The sequence below is a fragment of the Tachypleus tridentatus genome, chromosome 9, assembly GCF_004210375.1.
Source record: "Tachypleus tridentatus isolate NWPU-2018 chromosome 9, ASM421037v1, whole genome shotgun sequence".
NCBI classification, from domain to species: Eukaryota; Metazoa; Arthropoda; class Merostomata; order Xiphosura; family Limulidae; genus Tachypleus; species Tachypleus tridentatus.
In genome coordinates this window covers 86,288,898-86,309,816 of record NC_134833.1, presented here as the reverse complement: position 1 = coordinate 86,309,816, position 20,919 = coordinate 86,288,898, and the positions used below count along the sequence as shown (strand labels likewise).

General features: G+C 32.5%; 1 protein-coding gene across 1 annotated transcript in view; it reads left to right on the top strand.

Moving 5' to 3' along the window:
• Window positions 1-20,588, top strand: part of LOC143225670 (excitatory amino acid transporter-like) — a 39,965-nt gene extending 19,377 nt beyond the window's left edge. Inside the window, exons 3-10 of the mRNA XM_076455491.1 lie at window positions 869-1,067; window positions 2,210-2,417; window positions 3,666-3,844; window positions 5,266-5,392; window positions 6,560-6,793; window positions 12,941-13,135; window positions 15,838-15,972; window positions 16,734-20,588. Of these exons, the coding sequence (XP_076311606.1) occupies window positions 869-1,067; window positions 2,210-2,417; window positions 3,666-3,844; window positions 5,266-5,392; window positions 6,560-6,793; window positions 12,941-13,135; window positions 15,838-15,972; window positions 16,734-16,992 (1,536 nt within the window). The 3' untranslated portion in view covers window positions 16,993-20,588. The remainder of the gene's footprint in view (window positions 1-868; window positions 1,068-2,209; window positions 2,418-3,665; window positions 3,845-5,265; window positions 5,393-6,559; window positions 6,794-12,940; window positions 13,136-15,837; window positions 15,973-16,733) is intronic.
• Window positions 20,589-20,919: the final 331 nt, after the last annotated feature.

Genomic DNA, 20,919 nt, shown 5'->3' with positions numbered 1-20,919 from the left:
GTAAATGTGTTTTAAATTATCTGTTTTTTGCTATGTGATAAATTTGTTTTAAATGATGTTTTTTTTCTATATGATAAATATGTTCTAGATGATCTGTTTTTTCTCTGTCGTAAATGTGTTTTAAATTATCTGTTTTTTTGCTATATGATAAATGTGTTTTAGAGGATCTGGTTTTTTCCACTAATAATTTTAATGTTACGGTTTAAGTTATAGATAGAACATATTATAAATGCGAAAAAAATAAGGTTATTAATATACTGTTAACGTGAATCGACTGTTTTAATCAACATATAGGATCAATTATATTATGAATAGGATCTCCAGAGGACTTTGTAGTTCCATGTTGAGTTATAATACAACGAAAATTGTGATGATAGTCATGCTGATTGTTTTTATTACGAGGCATGCTTCACCAAAAACATGGTGTTGGTGTTTTTCTTATAGCAAAGCCACATCTGGCTATCTGCTCAGCCCACCGAGGGGAATCGAACCCCTGATTTTAGCGTTGTAAATCCGGAGACATACCGCTGTACTAGCGGGGGGCCCAAAAACATGAGTTAAGTTAGACTGCAACGAGAGCCACTCTTGGAAATAAACATCTATCAAGTATATAGTACATAATATAATGTTAACCATGAACGATATAACAGTTAGTGTTTCAGTATACATATTATTGAAAATGTAATTAAATGAATTCCTCTGGACATAACTGTTAAAGAAAATGCAACTTTTTCCTTTAGACAAAATCTCATAAGATGGACTTGTGAGCTAATGTTGGAGATAATATATTTTATATTTTTCCCGCACTTCCTGTTGTTTAGTTATGCTATTTTTAAGGCTGACAAATAAGAATCAATTTTTCTTTTAGTTCTTTAAGTGGATCAAGACGAACCTGCTTCTAGTTTTGACAGTGCTTGGAGTGTTTTTGGGTATTTCCATTGGTTTTCTGGCTAGATTCGGCGAATATGGTGAGGATGCTATCATGCTCGTTTCTTTTCCCGGTGATATCCTGATGAGGATGTTGAAGATGTTGATTCTACCACTGATAATTTCCTCCATGATATCAGGTAGGTAGTAAAATGTTACATTTTGGGTTGGAACTTGTTAGACCTTGAAGCACATGGTATATATTTTTTCTTAGGAAATAATTAATTTGGTCTTTTCAGGTTTTTTATCATCTGATATTTTGTAAACGTATTTTAAGTGAAAACTGATAATTGCATTGTCTTCTGTGATAAGTTAGAGAATTTAGAATATATAATGATATATCTATGTAGTGTCCCTATCTGAACTTTTTAAATAATTTCCACTTTAAATCTAGAGAAGTCAAAATAAAGTGTCATTTTCAATTTGAGGTCTAGCATTTTTAGTTTCATGTAGAAACTCAATTTTCTCAACCATAGCCACAAAACATGTAAAGCTGCTAAGACCTAACCTATTTTTTTTAATTTATAAGCAACTACTGTAACAAATCAGATAGTTATTTAAATTTCAAGTTTATAAGATTCATTTATTACGTAGAACAAAAATTCTGTACCTCTAACAAGCTATATTTTAAAAGGTAAATGCCAGAGACACGAACAAAATAGAAATATTTCTGAGAATCGGAGTGCTTAATTTCACAAAGAAAGTAGAAAAAAACACTTATTAAAATGGAAATATATCATGATATAAAGACATTTTTTAATTATGGTAAAATATTATATTTCAAAAACTGTACAATAATACTTTTGATTTCCAATGATACTTCTAAAAAGTCAATTTGAAAATTTATACAACAGTTGTCAACAGGAGCAAATGCAAATACATAAACCAGTAAAAACAATGCCTACACACAACATACATGTATAACCACCGCGACATATGGAGGTTATCTTTAATGAGTATGTAAGTACATTCATAAATGTAAGACAATAAATATGTTAGCGATTTTACACATTTAGCCACCATGTGAGAAGTTAGTAGAGTAATATTTGATAAGTGTAACAAAAAACGCAAGGCAGTCAGGGTCATTCTTCAGTTATATGACAATCCTAAATAGCACGTGTATGTAGATTCATAAATATAAGCACGAATATATGAAATATATTAAACACGTAGTAACTTTACTAAACTTGTAAAATCATAAGACATTAGGTTCATGTTCTTAAGGTTTTATAGTACTCCTATTGCTTAAGATTTATATTACAGCTACTATACTTATCTTTAGGCCTCGCTCAGCTGGATGCGATATCCAGTGGAAGGATGGGTTCCAGGGCTCTTTGCTACTACTTAACTACTACTATGTTGGCTGCAATGCTTGGAATCATTCTAGTGATTGCTATCCATCCTGGTGATCCATCCATCAAGGAAAGAATCGAAACCGATTCAGAGGACAAGAATGTTTATACTTTGGACGCTTTCTTGGATCTCATAAGGTATAAAAATACTTATTGTTACTATTCATTTACGTTATGGTACTATGATTATAAAACTAAAAAACCTAGACTGTAAATTTAAGATGTGTATACTACTACTACTTAAGTATAACAATATGGTATAGCACTATAAATATGAACATTTATGAGCACTGATACGATAATAAAATTAAAACATTTTTTCATCCAAATTTGTTGAAAAGAAACGAGTTTGATTCCAAGAAAAGTATAATTACTTTTTCACTCTCATTTGTGGACTTTCAGTTTATTTCTCAAGTTTTTATTACAAGTTTAAAACCAAGACAACCGATATAAAATTACATTTTTTCGGGGTTTGGCTCTTACAACACAAAACACAGAGTTAGGTTCGTGACATATTTTCTGAGAAGGGGTGTTGTGTATTGGGAGTTTCTTTGTGTGCTTTAAATCTACAAATCCCTTTTGTATCATTTTAGGGTAGTTTAAGATTATGAATCTTCAATGCTTTTGTTTCTTCAGTTTTAGTTCTCAAGATTTAATAACAAATTGCAGTTAAATAAAATGGTGCTTAACATAAGTTTGGTTACAGACGTTAAATGGTAATTTTAAATGTAGGAAGTTGTGTGCTGGAACGACTTTATTTGCTCCTAATAAGTTCTATTCTAATTCCGTTCACATTCGAGGCTTGCAAATAGAAGATATTAATTTAGTTTTATATGCCTGACTTTTATGCACTATTTTGTTTAGTTTTTAGTCTTTTTGTATGAAAGACTGGTTTATCTATTTATATTTATTTTATTGATACTGAGTGGTTTTTGAAACACGAAGTGTTCTTTATTGTATTAGTACATTATTTTTATGCTAGGTACGTAACATTGTTATTATTATCCAAAAAAACTGTTTCGTGCAGTCAAAAGACGAGTGGTAAGCGTGACTGAAATTCAACAGATATTTTCACAGTACGTGTAATGGTAAGATTTCAGTTTCACCCACTGTTAATCATTTGTGTTCAATCTTTTCTAGTCAGTCCTATAGTGATTTCATGTATATATCGTAGGAGATACCGTCAGTTGTAGAAAAGTGTACCAACTTAAAACAAAAACAATTAAATTAGAGAAACAGTTGTGGCTAATAAGGGCTTCATGTATTGTTCCGCTTGGATTCTAGTTTTTATTGCATACGTTAGACTGTTTTTGTTTGTCATGCTTCTAGAATAGAAAGGTAACTCTAGTAGGTCCATAAGCTTAACCAATTCTGTCTTTATTTTAGAAACATGTTTCCTGAGAATCTTCTTCAGGCCTGCTTCCAACAGGTTGAGACAACATATCGCAAGGTGAAAGCTAAGCCTAGATTTGTACAGCCTGACATGAACGTGACCGTCGTTCAGAATATTACGCAGTACGTCGAGGAGAGAGGGCTTGATTACAAAGATGGGACTAATGTACTAGGTATGTTAGAATAAGAGTTATAATAAAAGACATTCACCTGAAATTATAATGTATTTTATGTTACATTTTGATTTCAAACATTTACCCCTTCTACAACAAGCACACCCCAGTGTCTCTAATACAAGTCTGAAGGCTTACAAAGCTTAACACTGGGAATTTCCAGTTCAGATAGTCCATTGTGTAGCTTTGTGTTTAAAAAACAAATTTTATGTTTATCCATTGCTTAATGGATAAACTCTGGTACAGAGGGTTTACGATTGACAACCAAGTGTAAGATGGACAGCAACTGCCCAGTATAGTGTGATACTTGGAGAGGAAATGTCTTGAAGGACTAACCTACAAATATCACTCTCGACAAAACAGTTGTTGCGCATTTCACCATTGTTTATTCACTAACTAAATAAAATTGTGCTTAATATATAAATTTGATTGTTTAGTATCTATGTTTACTTTAACTATTTCTTTCTTGAATTATTTGTTTAATCTTTGGTATTTTAAGGACATTAATTTCCATATCAATTTAAATCAGGATTGGATACGAGGGCACTGGAACCTGTGGAGCAGGTGGCACATTTGTTTGACAATAATGTCATCAGTAAAGCTGTTTCCGTTGCTTGTTTTGAATACCATCGTTACTGAACGATGCTTTAATCCATCAATACTACCTGACGGTCAAATATTGCTACTGTTTCATTGTTTTAAGCCAAATATTGGAGTTACGTTTGGTCTTGGTTAATTTGTTTGTTGTGTGTGCTATTTGTAAGATAAATATTGTGTACACAGATATGATCCTCATAGATCTACAAAAGGTACAAGAACGTGTACCACTTATATACAAGTGCATAATGAAAGTTGTTGTTTCCTTGCCTTTATACAGTTTCATTGATCAGCAACATAATGTTGTCACATGTCTGTAATTTTGCCAGTAGTTTATTTTAGTCTTATCTATTCTCACTTGTACCGCAAATTAAAATATGTTACAAAGGTAATACTTGTGTAATTTTTATTTCTCTCAATAATAGTCAGTCATAATATTAATTTAAAAGGAATCTTAATTTTATGTTGATTGCTTTTTCATTATATAAGCAGAATTAAGTTATTTCAAAATCTCTAGGTGATATATACACTCCAATGCGCATGCTTAAAGAAGTGATAATGGGCACAGCCCTATTTCATGCTTTGATGATGTTTTGTTATTGTATTCTGCTCCACCAATCAATTTGTTTCCGGAGCTCTGGGGATATTGAAACTGAAGGTTTAATTTTTGGGTAATAAATACGACACATTATTAAAACAAATTTTACTCTTTCCTTTCTTGAGGTACCAAATCAAAATTCACTGAAAAACACAGTCTTATATGTGTATTCAGAGTGATAAATATTCCAGACACTGACATCTATTAAGCTTAGGATATTTTACAGGCTTAATCATCTTTTGCATCGCTTTTGGCATCATATGTAGTCAGCTTGGGGAGGAAGGTGAGATTATGGTGAACTTTTTCGTGATCCTAAATAACATCATCATGAGGATTGTGGTCTTGGTGATGTGGTAAGAACAATATCCGTTAATCCATTCTATAATTAGTACACGCCTGTAGCACTGGTTTTGAGTACTAAAAACCTTTGTCTTTGAATGAATGTAATAAACTATTTTATGTTCATGTGTAAGATGGAAGCTGTATTGTAGCTCATTAAACAATAATTTATTACAAATCTGCAGAAACTTAATTAAAATATATATTGATAAACTGAAGAGGAACAAATAAATCGAGTTTCATGGTGAGAATAAATAAATAAATAGGTATTATTTATTTTGAAAGATTCGGTAATATGATCATATTAATAAAACATAGAACCTAGAACGAACACTTTTTTCCTTGGGTAATTTATGAGTCATCCTTTTGTTAATGGAACTTGTGAATAAAATGTTTTACCAAACAATTTTGTAATGAAAATATCTTGTTAATACACCCCGTAAGGGACATTTTGTATTTACTATTTTTGTAAAGGAATTGTTTCGTTAATCAAACTTGTGAGGGAAGAATTATTCGTAAATCATTTATGTAAAAAATATATTTTGTTAATCAAACATGCTAGTGAAACCTTTTTGTTCATTTGTTTTGCAACCAAATTTTCTTGTCAATCAAATGTGTAGAATTTTTTTTTGTCTAATAGTACTGTAAATGAAAAGTTTTGTTAGTCAATTTGTAAAATAATTATTTTTTCAGTTATGTAAATGAAATAATTTGTAACCAAACTTGTAAGGGGATACTTTTACTCTAATAAAATCTGAAAGCAAGACATTTTTTTGTCAACCACTACATACGTCAGTTTTGACAAAGGTACGACAAAACGAGACTTACACTATTTGGTTGTGTTAATTGTTATCTACTGAGAATAGCTTTGAACCAACACTATGTTTATCTCTGTTTTTGAAACCGATTTTTACCGAAGAAACAGTTTTGGAAAGGTATCTGATGAACGGGTGTTCATAATTCTATTTATTATTAAATTGTATTCCGAGAAAAAAAAGACAATTCAATTTTGATCAAAACAACGACCACACATTTCCTACACAAACACGGCTAATAATACAAAATGTTATTTTTACATTATTATACTAATACTATTTTATTATTCTTTAAAACAATATTACTGGACATATTTAATAGTTTATTAATATATATCTAACTTATCATTATTCTGTGTATTTTAGGTACTCGCCATTCGGTATCATGTCGCTGATAATCGGAAAGATTATGGAAATAAAAGATTTAGCCCAAACAGCCCAACAGCTGGGACTATACATGTTGACTGTAATCGCTGGACTGGTTATCCATGCAGGCCTCACGCTACCGCTCCTTTTCTTCGTCATTACCAAAAAGAATCCGTTAACATTTCTGAAGGGTATGCTACAGGCATGGATTACCGCTCTTGGAACTGCTTCGAGGTATGCTCATGTACGTAGTTATATTCACTTTTAAAGTTTAATATTGAGTCATCAGGTACCGAATTAGTTTACATACTTAACGAAATGTACGTAAATATCGTATGGAAACAAATGGTTAATATTATATATGCATTAAAACATATAAGACATTAACCATTGAATAAAAACTAGACAATTAATAAGGGTTAAAAGTGAATTAAAACAATGACTGATAACTATTTCTTAGCTCAAACTTAGTTGGAGAGCTTAACTTTATTGGATTCAGATCTTTACAGACGTATGTGCACTTTAGTGGAACTGTTTTAGGCTTAAGTAGTAACTTCTTAAAGCATTCACTTCATATTTATTAAGGTGACCCTGTCTAATAAAAATCAGAATAAAAATAAAAACAATTAAAGATGATGAAAATTAATCATGACTAAAAGATATACACGTTAAATTACATTCAATAAAATTTCGTATTGAAAAAAAACTACATTTTTTTTTAAATTAGGTCAAAAATCAACGGAATAAAGTTGAATCCCTTCAGAGTATTATGGGCCAGACGATATTTTTCATTGACTGTCCAAGGATTTTGCGAACCTTAAAATATTTGCATAAGTGCCATTGTACTATGGTCCGGCATGGTCTGGTGGGTTAAGGCGTTCGACTCATAATCTGAGGGTCGCGGGTTCGAATTTCCGTCGCACCATATATGCTCGCCCTTTCAGCCGTAGAAGCGTTATAATGTGATGGTCAATCCCACTATTCGTTGGTAAAAGAGTAGCTCAAGGGTTGGCGGTGGGTGGTGATGATTAGCTGCCTTCCCTCTAGTCTTATACTGCTAAATTAGGGACAGCTAGCGCAGATGGCCCTCGTGTAGCTTTGCACGAAATTCAAAAACAAACCGTTGTACTTTGATAAACAAGAAATAGGAAATTCTTTATTAATTTGGTATTTTTCCCCTTTAGCATTTCAAAAAAAGTTTTGAAATTGCGTTGCATGATATGTGTATTTGATATAGATAGGAAATAATATTTTTTTAAGGTAAAACAAAACACTTTCTTATTATTTTAATACTGAAACTAACAAGAATGAATATGAGAAGAAGCCCTTAAATAACCTGCAATGTTTGAGATCTTACGTGGATGTATCTTTGGGCTTTTTTTTGGGGGGGGGGTGAGGAGGTATTTGTTCACATGTTCACGTATTATAAGTTGTTTCAATTTAAGATTTTTCTTGAAATGTATCAAAACAACTTCGTTCAAGTGCTTTTGAGAATGTATAGTAACATGTTGCATGTTTTACGCGTTCCCGAAATATGAATTTAGTTTGACAATTAAATATTTATGTAATGTATAAAGAAATTATCTCAATAATTTAGTCATGATATATTCGAATATTACAATTATTAATGACCTTTGACAAAAGCATTCTACCTACATAAACTAGAACTAATAATTAACTCGGTAAATAACACTATGTAACATAAATTTTGTTCCTGGATAGTATGTGCTATTTCTTAATTGCTTATGTTGTAAAAGTGCAGAAAATGGCCATTATTCCCTTCAAACTCTGCTTTTGTAACCTGGATAATGAAATTTAGAAATTAACCTATTTTCTATATAAAAACGGGCAAATTTGCACATTTTCATTTACATAAGGTCTGAATAAAACAACATATGAATCTAGATTGACATGTATTCATACTAAAGTTATATAAAATTGAACAAAAATGTTTAGAAGTGAGTAGTTTTTCGAGATTTGCGACTATAATGTAAACTTTTACGTATCGGCTCCCAAATAGAGTCTCCCATCATGTTTTCTTTACACGTTCCTTGGTAGCGGCGTTCAAGGTCCAGTATAACTTAGTGAAAGCAGTCTCCTTGCTCCTCTAAGTATGATGGCCCGGCATGGCCAAGCGTGTTAAGGCGTGCGACTTGTAATCTGAGGGTCGCGGGTTTGCATCCCCGTCGCGCTAAACATGCTCGCCCTTTCAGCCGTGGGGCGTTATAATGTGACGGTCAATCCCACTATTCGTTGGTAAAAGAGTAGCCCAAGAGTTGGCGGTGGGTGGTGATGACTAACTGCCTGACCTCTAGTCTTACACTGCCAAATTAGGGACGGCTAGCACAGATAGCCCTCGAGTAGCGTTGTGCGAAATTCAAAACAAACAAACCTGTAAGTATGCTCCCGTGTTCTCCTTGAATTTATCAAGATGAGCGTCAAGGATATAACCTTTCAGGAACATTCTGCAGGAACATTTTGTCGTAGTTCTTCACCAGAGCCTCAACCAATTCCACATAATTTTCAACCTTGTGATTGCCCCAAGAAGCCCCGAACCACTGCAACAAAGATACCTCAAGCTTTTTCTTCCCACTGAGCTTCTTGGGAAATTCTGTGCACTTCAGGATCTTCTTTATTTGTGGTCCAATGAAAACACCAGCTTTGATTTTTGCCTCAGATAGCTTAGGGAAGAAGTCTCGAAGGTACTTGAAGGCTTCAGACTCCTTATCAAGAGCTGTGACTAACTGTTTCATAAGACCCAGTTTTATGTGCAATGGTGTGAACAACAACTCCTGCAGATCCACTAGTGGCTCACATTTGACATTGTGCCTCACCACGGAGAACTCGGTTCGTTGTGGCCAGTGCTTCCTGTTGTGGTGCGCTGCCGTGATCCTGTTGTCCCAACGGCATAGCTAACAGGGAAACTTAGTAAAGCCTCCATTGGAGACCCATCAGGAATGTCACCATTTTGAAGTCTCCGATAACCTTTCAGCAATACTCATCATACTTCAAGGCTTCTAGCAAGGTCTTGACGCTGTTGTATTCCTCTATGAGGTGCACCGAATGATCCAGGGGAAGAGACGGATACTTATTCCCGTTATGGAGCAGTACAGCTTTGAGACTTCTGGATGAGTTATCAATGAAGAGGCGCCACTCGTTCGGGTTACAGGCAATTCCAATTGCTTCAGCAATGAATCTACTTGGAATGATCTGGAATATGGGTAAATTTGAAAATTTTATTATCCAGGTCACAAAAGCAAAGTTTGAAGAGAATAATAGGTCTTTTCCATTTACTTTAGGCATAAGCAATTGGGAAATAACACTTTCTGCCCAGGAACAAGAAAAAGTAAAAGTTTTGTTACATAGTGTAATCTAACTAGGAGTATGCACTGTAACGAAAAAATAAAAATAAATTCACAGAAATTTGATGCACTTATTCATCAGTTAGACACTTAGATACCCACGCTGTTATCGATATTTCCGGCCATAATCCCAGTAACATTTTACGATTTTCCTACAGCTTAGGAGATTTAGGCTAGCCTTAAGTCCATATGGAACGTAACTTTAAAGAATATATTTTCTTAAAGTTAAGTATCAGTTAGTGACTGTACCACGAAATGCAATCATCTAGTAATAATGATAAATTTTTGTTTGAAGTTGAGCACGAAGCTATATACCTAGCTGTTTGTGTTCTGACCATTCCGGGTATCGAAACCAGTTTCTGGTGTTGTAAGTTTGCAGACATACTGCTGTGCCATGTGGGAGAGGGGGCAATGAGAAAGTAGTTGAAATTGAAGTTCCATAAAAAAGTAACATCATAGTTGTTATGAAATGATATACATTTGAAGAAAATTTCAATTTATGCTAAATATTTATTGAAAAATGTTTCAGAAGTGAATTTAGATAGTTAACCATATTCTAATTGTTTTGAAAGAAACAAACATGAGACCAAATACGTTATAAATAAGCAGTGATGAACTACTGCGAGTGTATTGTTCTTGAGGATTTTAGTTACTTGTGTAAAACGACTGGTTATTTTTTTTAACTTCTTCATAATAAACTTTCTTATCAATCATTAATTATATATGAATACACATCAGAGTGCAATGTATAAGTATTGTGAAGCGTGTGTGTTTTCTCGCAGCAAAGCCACATCGGGGTATCTGTCTACCAAAGGGAATCGAACTCATAATTGTAGCGATGTAAATCGTAGACTTATCCCGCTGCACCAATCAGGAACACGGCGTAAAGTTAATCAATGATTCCACATATTCATTACGAGTTACTTTAATAATTTTGTGTAAATTATAACTCATTGAATTATAATTAATTTATAGATAGCATTCAAATATTTAGTGCAAGTAAACTACTTCTAATATCTAAAAAGATAAACCTTCAATCTATCAATTTTAGAATTTTTTTTATATTTTTTCTAGAAAAACACTCAGTGGCATCACTTCTCTTTTACTGCCCTCAAAATATTAACGTGATAAAAAAAAAAAAAAAAAATTAATTCTGAAATCCCATTTCATTACATATCTATTAATCCTCAATTCTGTTAATTAATTATGTTAAAGGGCTCCTACAAAAGGCCGATAATTATGCAAATTAAAGTTGTTTGAACTTTAATTTAGAAAGAAATTGCTTGAAACGTGTATACAGTTTATTTGAAATGTATGCTGTTTCTGAATTTTGCGCAAAGCTGCACGAGGGTTATCTGCGCTAGCTGTCCCTAATTTAGCAGTGTAAGACTAGAGGGAAGGCAGCTAGTCATCACCACCCACCGCCAACTCTTGGGCTACTCTTTTACCAACGAATAGTGGGATTGATCGTCACATTATAACGCCCCCACGGATGAAAGGACGAATATGTTTGGTGCGACGGGGATTCGAACGCACGACACTGAGATTACGACTCGAACGTCGTAGCCCACCTGGCCATGCCGGTTCTTGAGATATGTATGTATGTGTGTGTGTGTGTGTGTGTGTTTATAGGTGTATTAACTCCAGTCTGTGTTTTGACACGGTATGTTTTATGTGTTATATTTATATTTTCAAATGCTCGACAAATATCTGAATATGGGTCTTCTTTGATTTAGTAGAGAACTGTCACTATTTGAAATAAATAGAATTGGCGTATTTGCACATCAAATGTCTGACAAAGTGCGTTTCCTGATGAACCAGTTACAAACTTTAAAATGAACATATTTAACCTTTCTATATAAACAAAGAAAACAAGTGAACCATTTTTAGTTCACTTTCATAGTATTAACTTTAAAACATTGAATTATTAATTACTGACCAAAGAAAGTTTAATGATTAACCAGGAACGCCCAAACGTAAAGAATTATCCGGGTTATTTTCTGATAGCTGCTATTTCAAATATATTATTATTTTATCTGTTTCATGCTCTAGTTTTTTTTATGAATAGTTACCTGCACATGCTCATATTACATAATTGAATATGCCATAACAAATAGATTTTAGAGCCTCACCACATGTTTATAGTTCATAACATCCTGTCCAATCTTGCTCTAAAGGATGACCTTGATCGTGAAAGTAATCCTAAACATAAGTTTCATTGCAAAGGTTATGTTGTAATGTTATCCCATTTAAGACATACCACTCCTTCATGTGTGCTTTCCGTAATGCAGCTATTGTAAAGTCGTAACAGTTTTCCAGCAGGGAAATCCATAGTGGTTGTGTGTCTATGTATGGAACAACCTGAATACCCATTTTATTCCCAGCTGTTTGAGATATACAGTGGTTGAACTTCTTTACATGTCGCTTTTCCACATGAAAATATTTTTGATTATATACCATACTATTTCTTATTTCACGTGAATGGTTTTTGCTTCTGGTTTTAATTATTGTGGATTATTATTTGTTAACAGACGCCACACTTTGCTTATCACAGCAGGTGTACGACTTGTTGCAGATGTTTCTTTTTGGATGTATGGGTATTCTGAGTCTGAAAGAGCTATTGTATATTGTTCCCAAAAGCGATCAATTTTCACATCACCGCGAACGCCAAATAATGTCAAGTATACCTCTGATACATTCTATTCTACCACATCTTCATTACGGCTGTGGTTTTAAAGTGACTTGTTGATTTACATATCAAAAATTATTGTAATTCAAGGTACTCCATTAGCTCTCTGTATTATTGTTGATTTTATCTTCCACCTCTATCATTGTATTATAATTTTCTAGGTATATATTACATACTGTACATTCTAGACGTAATGTAATAGATCACTTTGGAACTTGTAAGTTTAAAACAAAAAATATTAACATTAAATGTGTTCGGAGATTTAAAACGATTCATGTCTTTTTTAGATACACTGAATTTGACGTTGTTTAATTCATTTCTGACTTCCAGTGCTGCCACTCTTCCCATAACGTTTCGATGCTTAGAAGAAAATAATCATATCGACAAACGAGTTACGCGATTTGTGCTACCAGTGGGTGCAACAGTCAACATGGACGGCACTGCTCTGTACGAAGCAGTAGCCGCCATCTTCATTGCTCAGATGAATGGAATAGAACTGGCAGCAGGACAAGTGATCGCAGTAAGGTAAACATCTAAAGCCCTTGTAGCGAAATTACTATTTTTCTTTGTACACTTGGCAAAAATGGAAATTTATATGTTCTTATTTAATTACATTTTTAGATGAGGATAATATGGTGCAATGGCTTCGTACTATGGGCTTGTTATGAATTCGTGGCTGCTTTGCGTTATACTTTTGTTTCGTTATACAATTGTTCCAGTTTATTCAGCTGTATAATGGATGTCACCTGTTAGCTGGAAGTTAACCTGTCCAGGAGGCATGTGCTAAACCATTCTGATCCACGCGTACCAATGAACCCGGAATTCGGCACCGGATCCTACGTACTAATTCGGCATGGGAAGAAGTGAATCTTTTGACGTTAACTTAGCACATTAGATATTTTAAACTAGTCATAAAAGTATATTTTAATTTGTGTTAATAGTTACCCAAACGTGTTAAATATACAAGGGAAAATCCCTTTGCTAATTATCAATTTATTGCCCTCCTTGAACCTGTTTCAGTCGCTTCTTCTGTAGGATGCAAAGAATTCCTAATGTAGGCGCCCCACGCTAGTACAGTGGTATGTCTCCGGATTTACAACGTTAAACTCAGGAGTTCGATTCCCCTCGGTGGGCTCAGCAGATAGCTAAGAAAACACACACCCTAATGTGGGAAGTACATTTCTGAAGCTTTTCATACCTTATAATATTATTGACTTTCTTAGATCTTCTTTCTTTTTAAGGTAAATGTCTAATTTGAATGATCGAAACATAAAATATTTACGTTTCGAAAATTAATATTCTATTAAATTTAACTTTAAGAAAGAAGTAAATTCTTTAGAAAACATTTTAGTTAGACACATGGAGAATGCGAAATTTATGATGGCCGAACGAATTGAAGATTGAATTTACCTTCATTCAGACGTTCTGTCCCTCTCCATCTCTATGCTTCAGTATAGTAACAAAGTTTATTTTTACTTCTATTGATCATAGTATAACCTGGTCGTGACCTGATGGTGACGTTGCCCGGACAATAAATATGAGAATTCGCGATTCACATCCTGAGGCTATAAAAATGCGCTTTTTACTTTGGGGTCCGAGTGGAGGTCATAAGAGTTAAAGTCAAACCTTACTGTTTGTTAGACAAGTACTCCGAGAGATGGCAGTGGATGTGCTGTGGGCTAACTGTCTTCCCTATAGTTTATCATATTAATATTAAAAAGATGGCTACGTTTAGGTAACCTTCAGCGATAAATCTAAAACAAAGTTTTTTACGTTGTTCATTTTTCATACGGTTAGACCTTGAATCATAGCAATCCTATGACAAATAATAACAATTAGAAACATATGCAGATATATGTTTCCAAAAATTTAGGTTTTCAAATGTGCATTTCTTTGGGAAATTGTCCAATAAAGATATTGTACATGCACAGACGTGTAAAGTTTATTTCGTATAATCTATTTTATTTTTTGTAAGCATTAACTGTAACATTCGTTAAGTACCTACACATGGAAGTATTAAAAAAAACAACTTCAGTTTGATGAAACTGAGTATGAATGAAGTATTTATATAAATATTTGTGATATAATACTGTATAATTATTACTATTATTTGATACTAATTTTTTGTAAATACATTAATTGATGCTACTCTTAATTATAATGGTATTTAACTTAGCTCATTTGACGTTTATGGTATAGGGCCCGGCATGGCCAGGTGCTCGACTCGTAATCTGAGGGTCGCGGGTTCGAATCCCCGTCGCACCAAACATATTCGTCCTTTCATCCGTGGGGGCGTTATAATGTGACGGTCAATCCCACTATTCGTTGGTAAAAGAGTAGCTCAAGAGTTGGCGGTGGGTGATGATTACTAGCTGTCTTCCCTCTGGTCTTACACTGCTAAACTTAGGACGGCTAACGCAGATAACCCTCGTGTAGCTTTGCGCGAAATTTAGAAACAAACTTACTGTTTGAATAATGAAATTAATCAAATTCAGACGAATACCAATAAAAATCAATATGGGCGTGAAACATAACATTTTATGATTGGGAAAACAAAGAAATACATGGCATTGTATCCATCTTAACACAATAAATACTACAAACTGAAATATCAATTGATCATTATTACAACTATCCCCAGGGGGTAACAATTACTAGTCGTACAATTCACACATTATTGAAAAAAGTTACAAAAAGTCAACATGAAATAAAAGTTTTTTTTTTTCCTTAGAAATACTGTAAGGGAAAAGTGTTCGGGCTGTGCTCTTTAGCCATACGCACCTCATTCAGTCAAAATGATTCAATGATGAGAGCTCAAAACTTCCGTAACTTTTACTGATATAAACATCAATATTTGTATACATAAAAAATGGTTTTATTTATTGAAAAATAATAGATTTCTAAGAATTCAGGTTTCTTGGTACTACATCTAATTGTTGCAAATACCAAAGTTATTTCTCTTAATGTCTGAATCTTGAATACCCTAAGTGTGAAAAGTTTTATATATTTTTGTTTGTCGTGTTATTCAATACATGGCGTAGAAGATTAGATTACATACATAGATACTGGCATACATGCTATGTCCATCAGAGTAAAAAATTAGATGTTTATTATTATATATATATATACAAGAATGGTAAAACTATTCAATCGTGGTAATGTTTCAGTAATCCATCTGTTTAATTTTACCTCTTGGTGATATTATTTTTGTTTTTAATTTACGCCAGTCTGACTGCTACTGCCGCCAGTGTAGGAGCAGCAAGTGTTCCGAGTGCAGGCTTGGTAACCATGTTACTAGTTTTGTCAGCTGTTGGACTTCCAACTAAAGATATAACCATGATTGTTGCCGTAGACTGGCTACTGTAAGTTTTTAATTTGTATCGCATAATAAAGAAACATCAAATATTCTTACCTTCAGATTATGTATTTTCAAGAACATTTAATAAATAGATTTTCCCTGAATACAAATTCATGAAAGTTCCCTTTTTTAGTGTTATATATTCATTAACTAAGAACTTAAGTCTCAAAATGTTTCTGCCTAAATGAATTTTTATCATAGTTTATTGTCTTCAACAGCAAATATTTCCATTTTGTTGCTGTTTTACTCAAATCGCGTACACCTAGGTTTGTTTTTGTGAAGCTCAGAGTTATGGAACACGCTGTTTCTGCTGTGCTTATCACGAGTATCGAAAACCGATTTTTAGTATTATAAACCAACTAACTTGCCGATGAGACATCGGCAGGCCACACCTGGAAACCAAGAAATATTATCTTGAATTTCTTTTATATTTACATTCTCTAAAGGACTGTAGCTTTTTATCAGAAAAAAAAATCAACAATGATAGAAATCGGAAAATACATTCATAGGTTTAAAATAATGAAATACCAAATACGCTCAACGTATAAGACCAATAACAAAAAACTGATTTGTTACCGAAACTTGTCGGCTGTAACTAAGAGAGATGTGTACTTTTTAGTGTGCCAAAAATACCGGATTTTATCTGTGTTTTTACTGTTAATACAGTAGCACAGTGTTTTTGCATGGAGCATTTTTACATTTTGTTTTCTCACTGCAGCTACTACTCTCGTTGTTCATTAGAAATACTTTTTTATTCAAACTTAGAGACCGTCTGCGAACTTCTATCAATGTCCTTGGAGATGCTTTTGGTGCTGGTATTGTTTATCACCTATCAAAAGCGGAGCTGGAGAAAATTGACGCTGAACATGCTCGGATAGAAATGGAAATGGCAGAAAGGAAATCGTCTCGGGCCTCTAGAGGAAGCTTTGTTCACCAAAAAAGTTTGGAGAAATCTAACATAAAAACGGATAATCCAGGTGGCAGTACAAGTGGGCGTGTGGATAATAGCGAAACTCAGATTTAAGGTTGTTTATGAAAGGACCAGGAAATAATAATGGAGGGACATCTGAGTCATGAAAATGGTAAACTCTTCATGAAGAGGTAAAAGTACAATTGGTAATATATTTTGACGTCATGTTCTATTTTTGTTTTGTATAAAATAAAATGTAATTCGCGTATTGTGTTTTATTTCAAAGTGTCTGTGTATAGTTAATTATTTAGCAATCTTTAAAGAACTCGTGTATACAAACTGAAGTATGAGATATATTAATATAGTAAGATAAACTTAGTAAGAAATACGAATGAAATACATAATAATTTTGCTTATAAAACTGTATCTCACAAAATATGTCAATTATTTAGGATTGTTTTGAAAGTTATTGTTACACAATATTCTCAGTCATGGATATGCTTGGGTTTTATTGGTACAGAAACTAGAAATGAAGCAAGAGACTTTAATGATATATAAACTTAACATTTTACTTATTTCGGTTAATTCATTAATGCTCAAGTTTATAGCCTTGTTTTTTAAACAACTTGGTTTTTCTTTGTTAGATATTTAAAAGAATAGCCTAGAATTCGAAAGTTAAACTGTAACTTCTTGCTATTTGTTTTCAGTTTATAGAAGAAGCGCACAAACGTATTAATAACACACTTTGATTAACTTGTACGAAATTAAATTAATGATGTAACTACATATATAAAGTGAGCCAATTTTACACCCAAGTTCTGTTTTTTTAAAGACTGCAAAAAATGAAAACTAGGTATAAATACGTTAAAATGTCGTTAAGCCTAATCTATGATAAGAAATTACTAGAGAAACAGTTAACACTTAAGCTTTACTATTTCTTGCAGATTTCATTCGAATTAGTTTCAAGCTTTGCAAGGAAAACATTAGAGAAAAATTTATTATTTTAAATAAATTATTACACTAACTTCAAATTCATGAAATACCTACAGAGTATGTAGCATGCGAGTTTATTTTAAATATATTTAAATGTTAATTTTGTCAGTGCCATCTAGTGGTACAAACTTCGTTCTTAATTTCAGCTTAGTTATGACAAATTATTGAATGTTATAAAGTTCAGAAGGTATACAATTAGGTGATACTAATTACTAGTTTAAATGATTTTAGTCACAAAGTTTATCACTTTTGTTAAATATCTCTACCAGACACTCTTTTTAGGTTTTACTTTACTGTAATTTATATAAATACTAAGTGTGTTTTTTATAAGATGTTAATATTTTTAATTTTCAATTTAAAGTGTATTTCACCAATAAATATAACTTGTTATTTATTTTGTCAAACACTTGGAATGTGTTTATTTAATAAACTTATTGTAAATGCATTGATTGCACTCACAAGTTAAAAATACTTTAGAACTTAATATAAATCCCTGTCCTTGGAGTATAATCATCAGGGATCGTTTGTGTTCTTATTTATTTATTGTAACAAAAGATAAGATAGATATACGAGACTTGGGTTATACGGTGGAATAATACGTATAAACAATAAGAGTCGATGTGGTTATTGTTTGTGGTAAACAAGATATATACGAATAAAACCAAAGGTTTGAGTCTGGATGTATGGTGAACATGATGCATTTGAATAAAACCCAGATTTTTGGTCTGAATGTATAATTAGTATGATATATGTGAATAAAAACCAGATTGTTAGCCTGGTTATATGATGTATGGGATGATTTCATCTGAGCGTAATTGTTTTTATTTTAAGTCATAGACTTATAGAGTATATAAAGATTGAAGGAAAGCTTTTTTTGTTATTAATTTTATGCATCTGGAAATGCCATTGCTTCGATGTATTAATGTTCTTGTATTTGTCATATATTCATAGTAATTTTTTTATGCATCGCCATATGTAAAACCTCTGTATGTTTAACTTGGCATAACCGATGTATAAGTATTCTGTCAAGCTGTGTAACAAAAAGCCCACGTAGGTTCCACGTTGTGGTGTGGAAATAGCCGAATTATACTGTTTCCGAGCATTGCGTTGGCTTTCAAAAGCCTACTTAAATTCTATATCGTGGTGTGGGAGTAGCAGATGTATATTGTTACCAAATGTTGTTTCAAGTTGTAATGAAAAAGCCAATCTAGATTTCATATTATGGTGTGGATTAATAGTTGTTGCAACAATGGTCATGTTTTGTCATACTTGTAGTGTTTGTGGCCATACCTTCGTAAATACTAGGCTGTGATGTCAGTGTGGGTAAAAGACAATTTTAAAATACAATATTTGTACAGGAAATATGATTTTCTTTCTCTCTATCGAGAAACTGTGTAAAAGTATCCCATGTTTTATTGATATATATCTAAATTTGCATACGTTGAAACATGTGTACCTTGTTCGTTGTCATTCGACGATATCCTCGAAGACGTTTGTATAGTTGATATTACGTCATTAATGTAGACCACGGGATAGTATAAAAGGATAAATTAATGTGTAGTTTGCGTAATTGTAATTGCATAGTACCCTTTTTGCTATTATAGTATGTTTAGTAATTATGTATATCATTGTAATTATCAGGTTGAAGTACTTTTAACTTGGTTTTATATGACCAAAAATTTGGTTCTTTATTTAGGAAACAATTATTGAATAATGTAAATTTTTTAGTTGCATTTTGTGTTTTGTTTTTTCAATTTAACTTTGCACCTTCTCAAAAATTTGATTAAAAACGGGGTCTACTGTATTATTCATACAATAAAAGTATCATGTAAGTTACGGTTATTAAAATATATATTCATGAAAACAACTGGTTAAACTTGATTACAAGTTTTATTGGAACTTTTATTCAAGTTCAAAATATTTGATGTTAAGCAGTAATGACAAAAATATATTTTATCTATAGGTATAACAATGGTTATTTACAGGGAGAATAGAAACTATTATAATTGTTTATTTTAAAACATGTTATACTGCAGTTCCGTGTGTAGCATAAGAGTTTAGTGAAGTTGTAAAGCATTTTGTGTTGATTAACTACATTGATTTTACTACTGTTCTAACTTTGTTTAAAATATAAAAAATATTTAAAGAAGTTGTTTGTAGGAGTTATAGTATTTATGAGAAGAATCTTTAAAGGTTTGATATTCTGTATTTCATATCTACTCAAGCAACTAAAATCATTTCAATCAATTATAATAAGAACTGTCATGTTTTCAGTGTTTCGTCACAAATTAAGAGTGAATTTGACGTCTGTAGTGACTGATGTGGAGGTAAACTTATTGCCAGTGTAATTTCAAATGAGTTTTCTGCTGTATGTTTAGCTTCAAGGCAGAAAAGAACATGATAGGATGTTTATACTTTATTTTCAGATATACTGGTTTAGTTCATTTTTGCTTACAAGTAATGTTTATTTAAAATTTTGTGAAAGAGATAAATAATGTTATATTTCAGAAGTTTTCAAAGTCACTGGTGTTGATGTACAGCTAATTTCAGAGAGAGAGGGAGTCTCTGTAATTATCAAAACTGAAACCATTATTCTGAGACAACCTAACGATCTAGTCTTATTTGATTTATCATTTGTTAATTTTAACAGTTGACTTTTGAAATGTGGCTAATGAAATAAAACAACTAGGAACAGTATTTGTTTCTATATTTAAAAACATTTAAGTCTTCTGTGTAGTCCTTTTGTGTAGTATATAAAAACAAGATAAAGTAATAGTGATTTTCCCATCCAATGATCAACAGTTAACTTCAGGCTTATAATTTTAAAATTATAGTTTTGTTCTGTGTGATTAGCACATAACAGATAGTTAACAGTCATCTGTGTGCTTAATAATAAAATACAGAAGTAAAGAATTACTAATTTTAGCCGATTTTTATTTTTCTGAAAACACTAAAATGTTTTCACAAGGCATATTCGTAGGCTTCCTTGCAAGAGACTGTTAATATAGAAATTAGATTGAAAACTATTTGTTTTATTATCTATTTCTC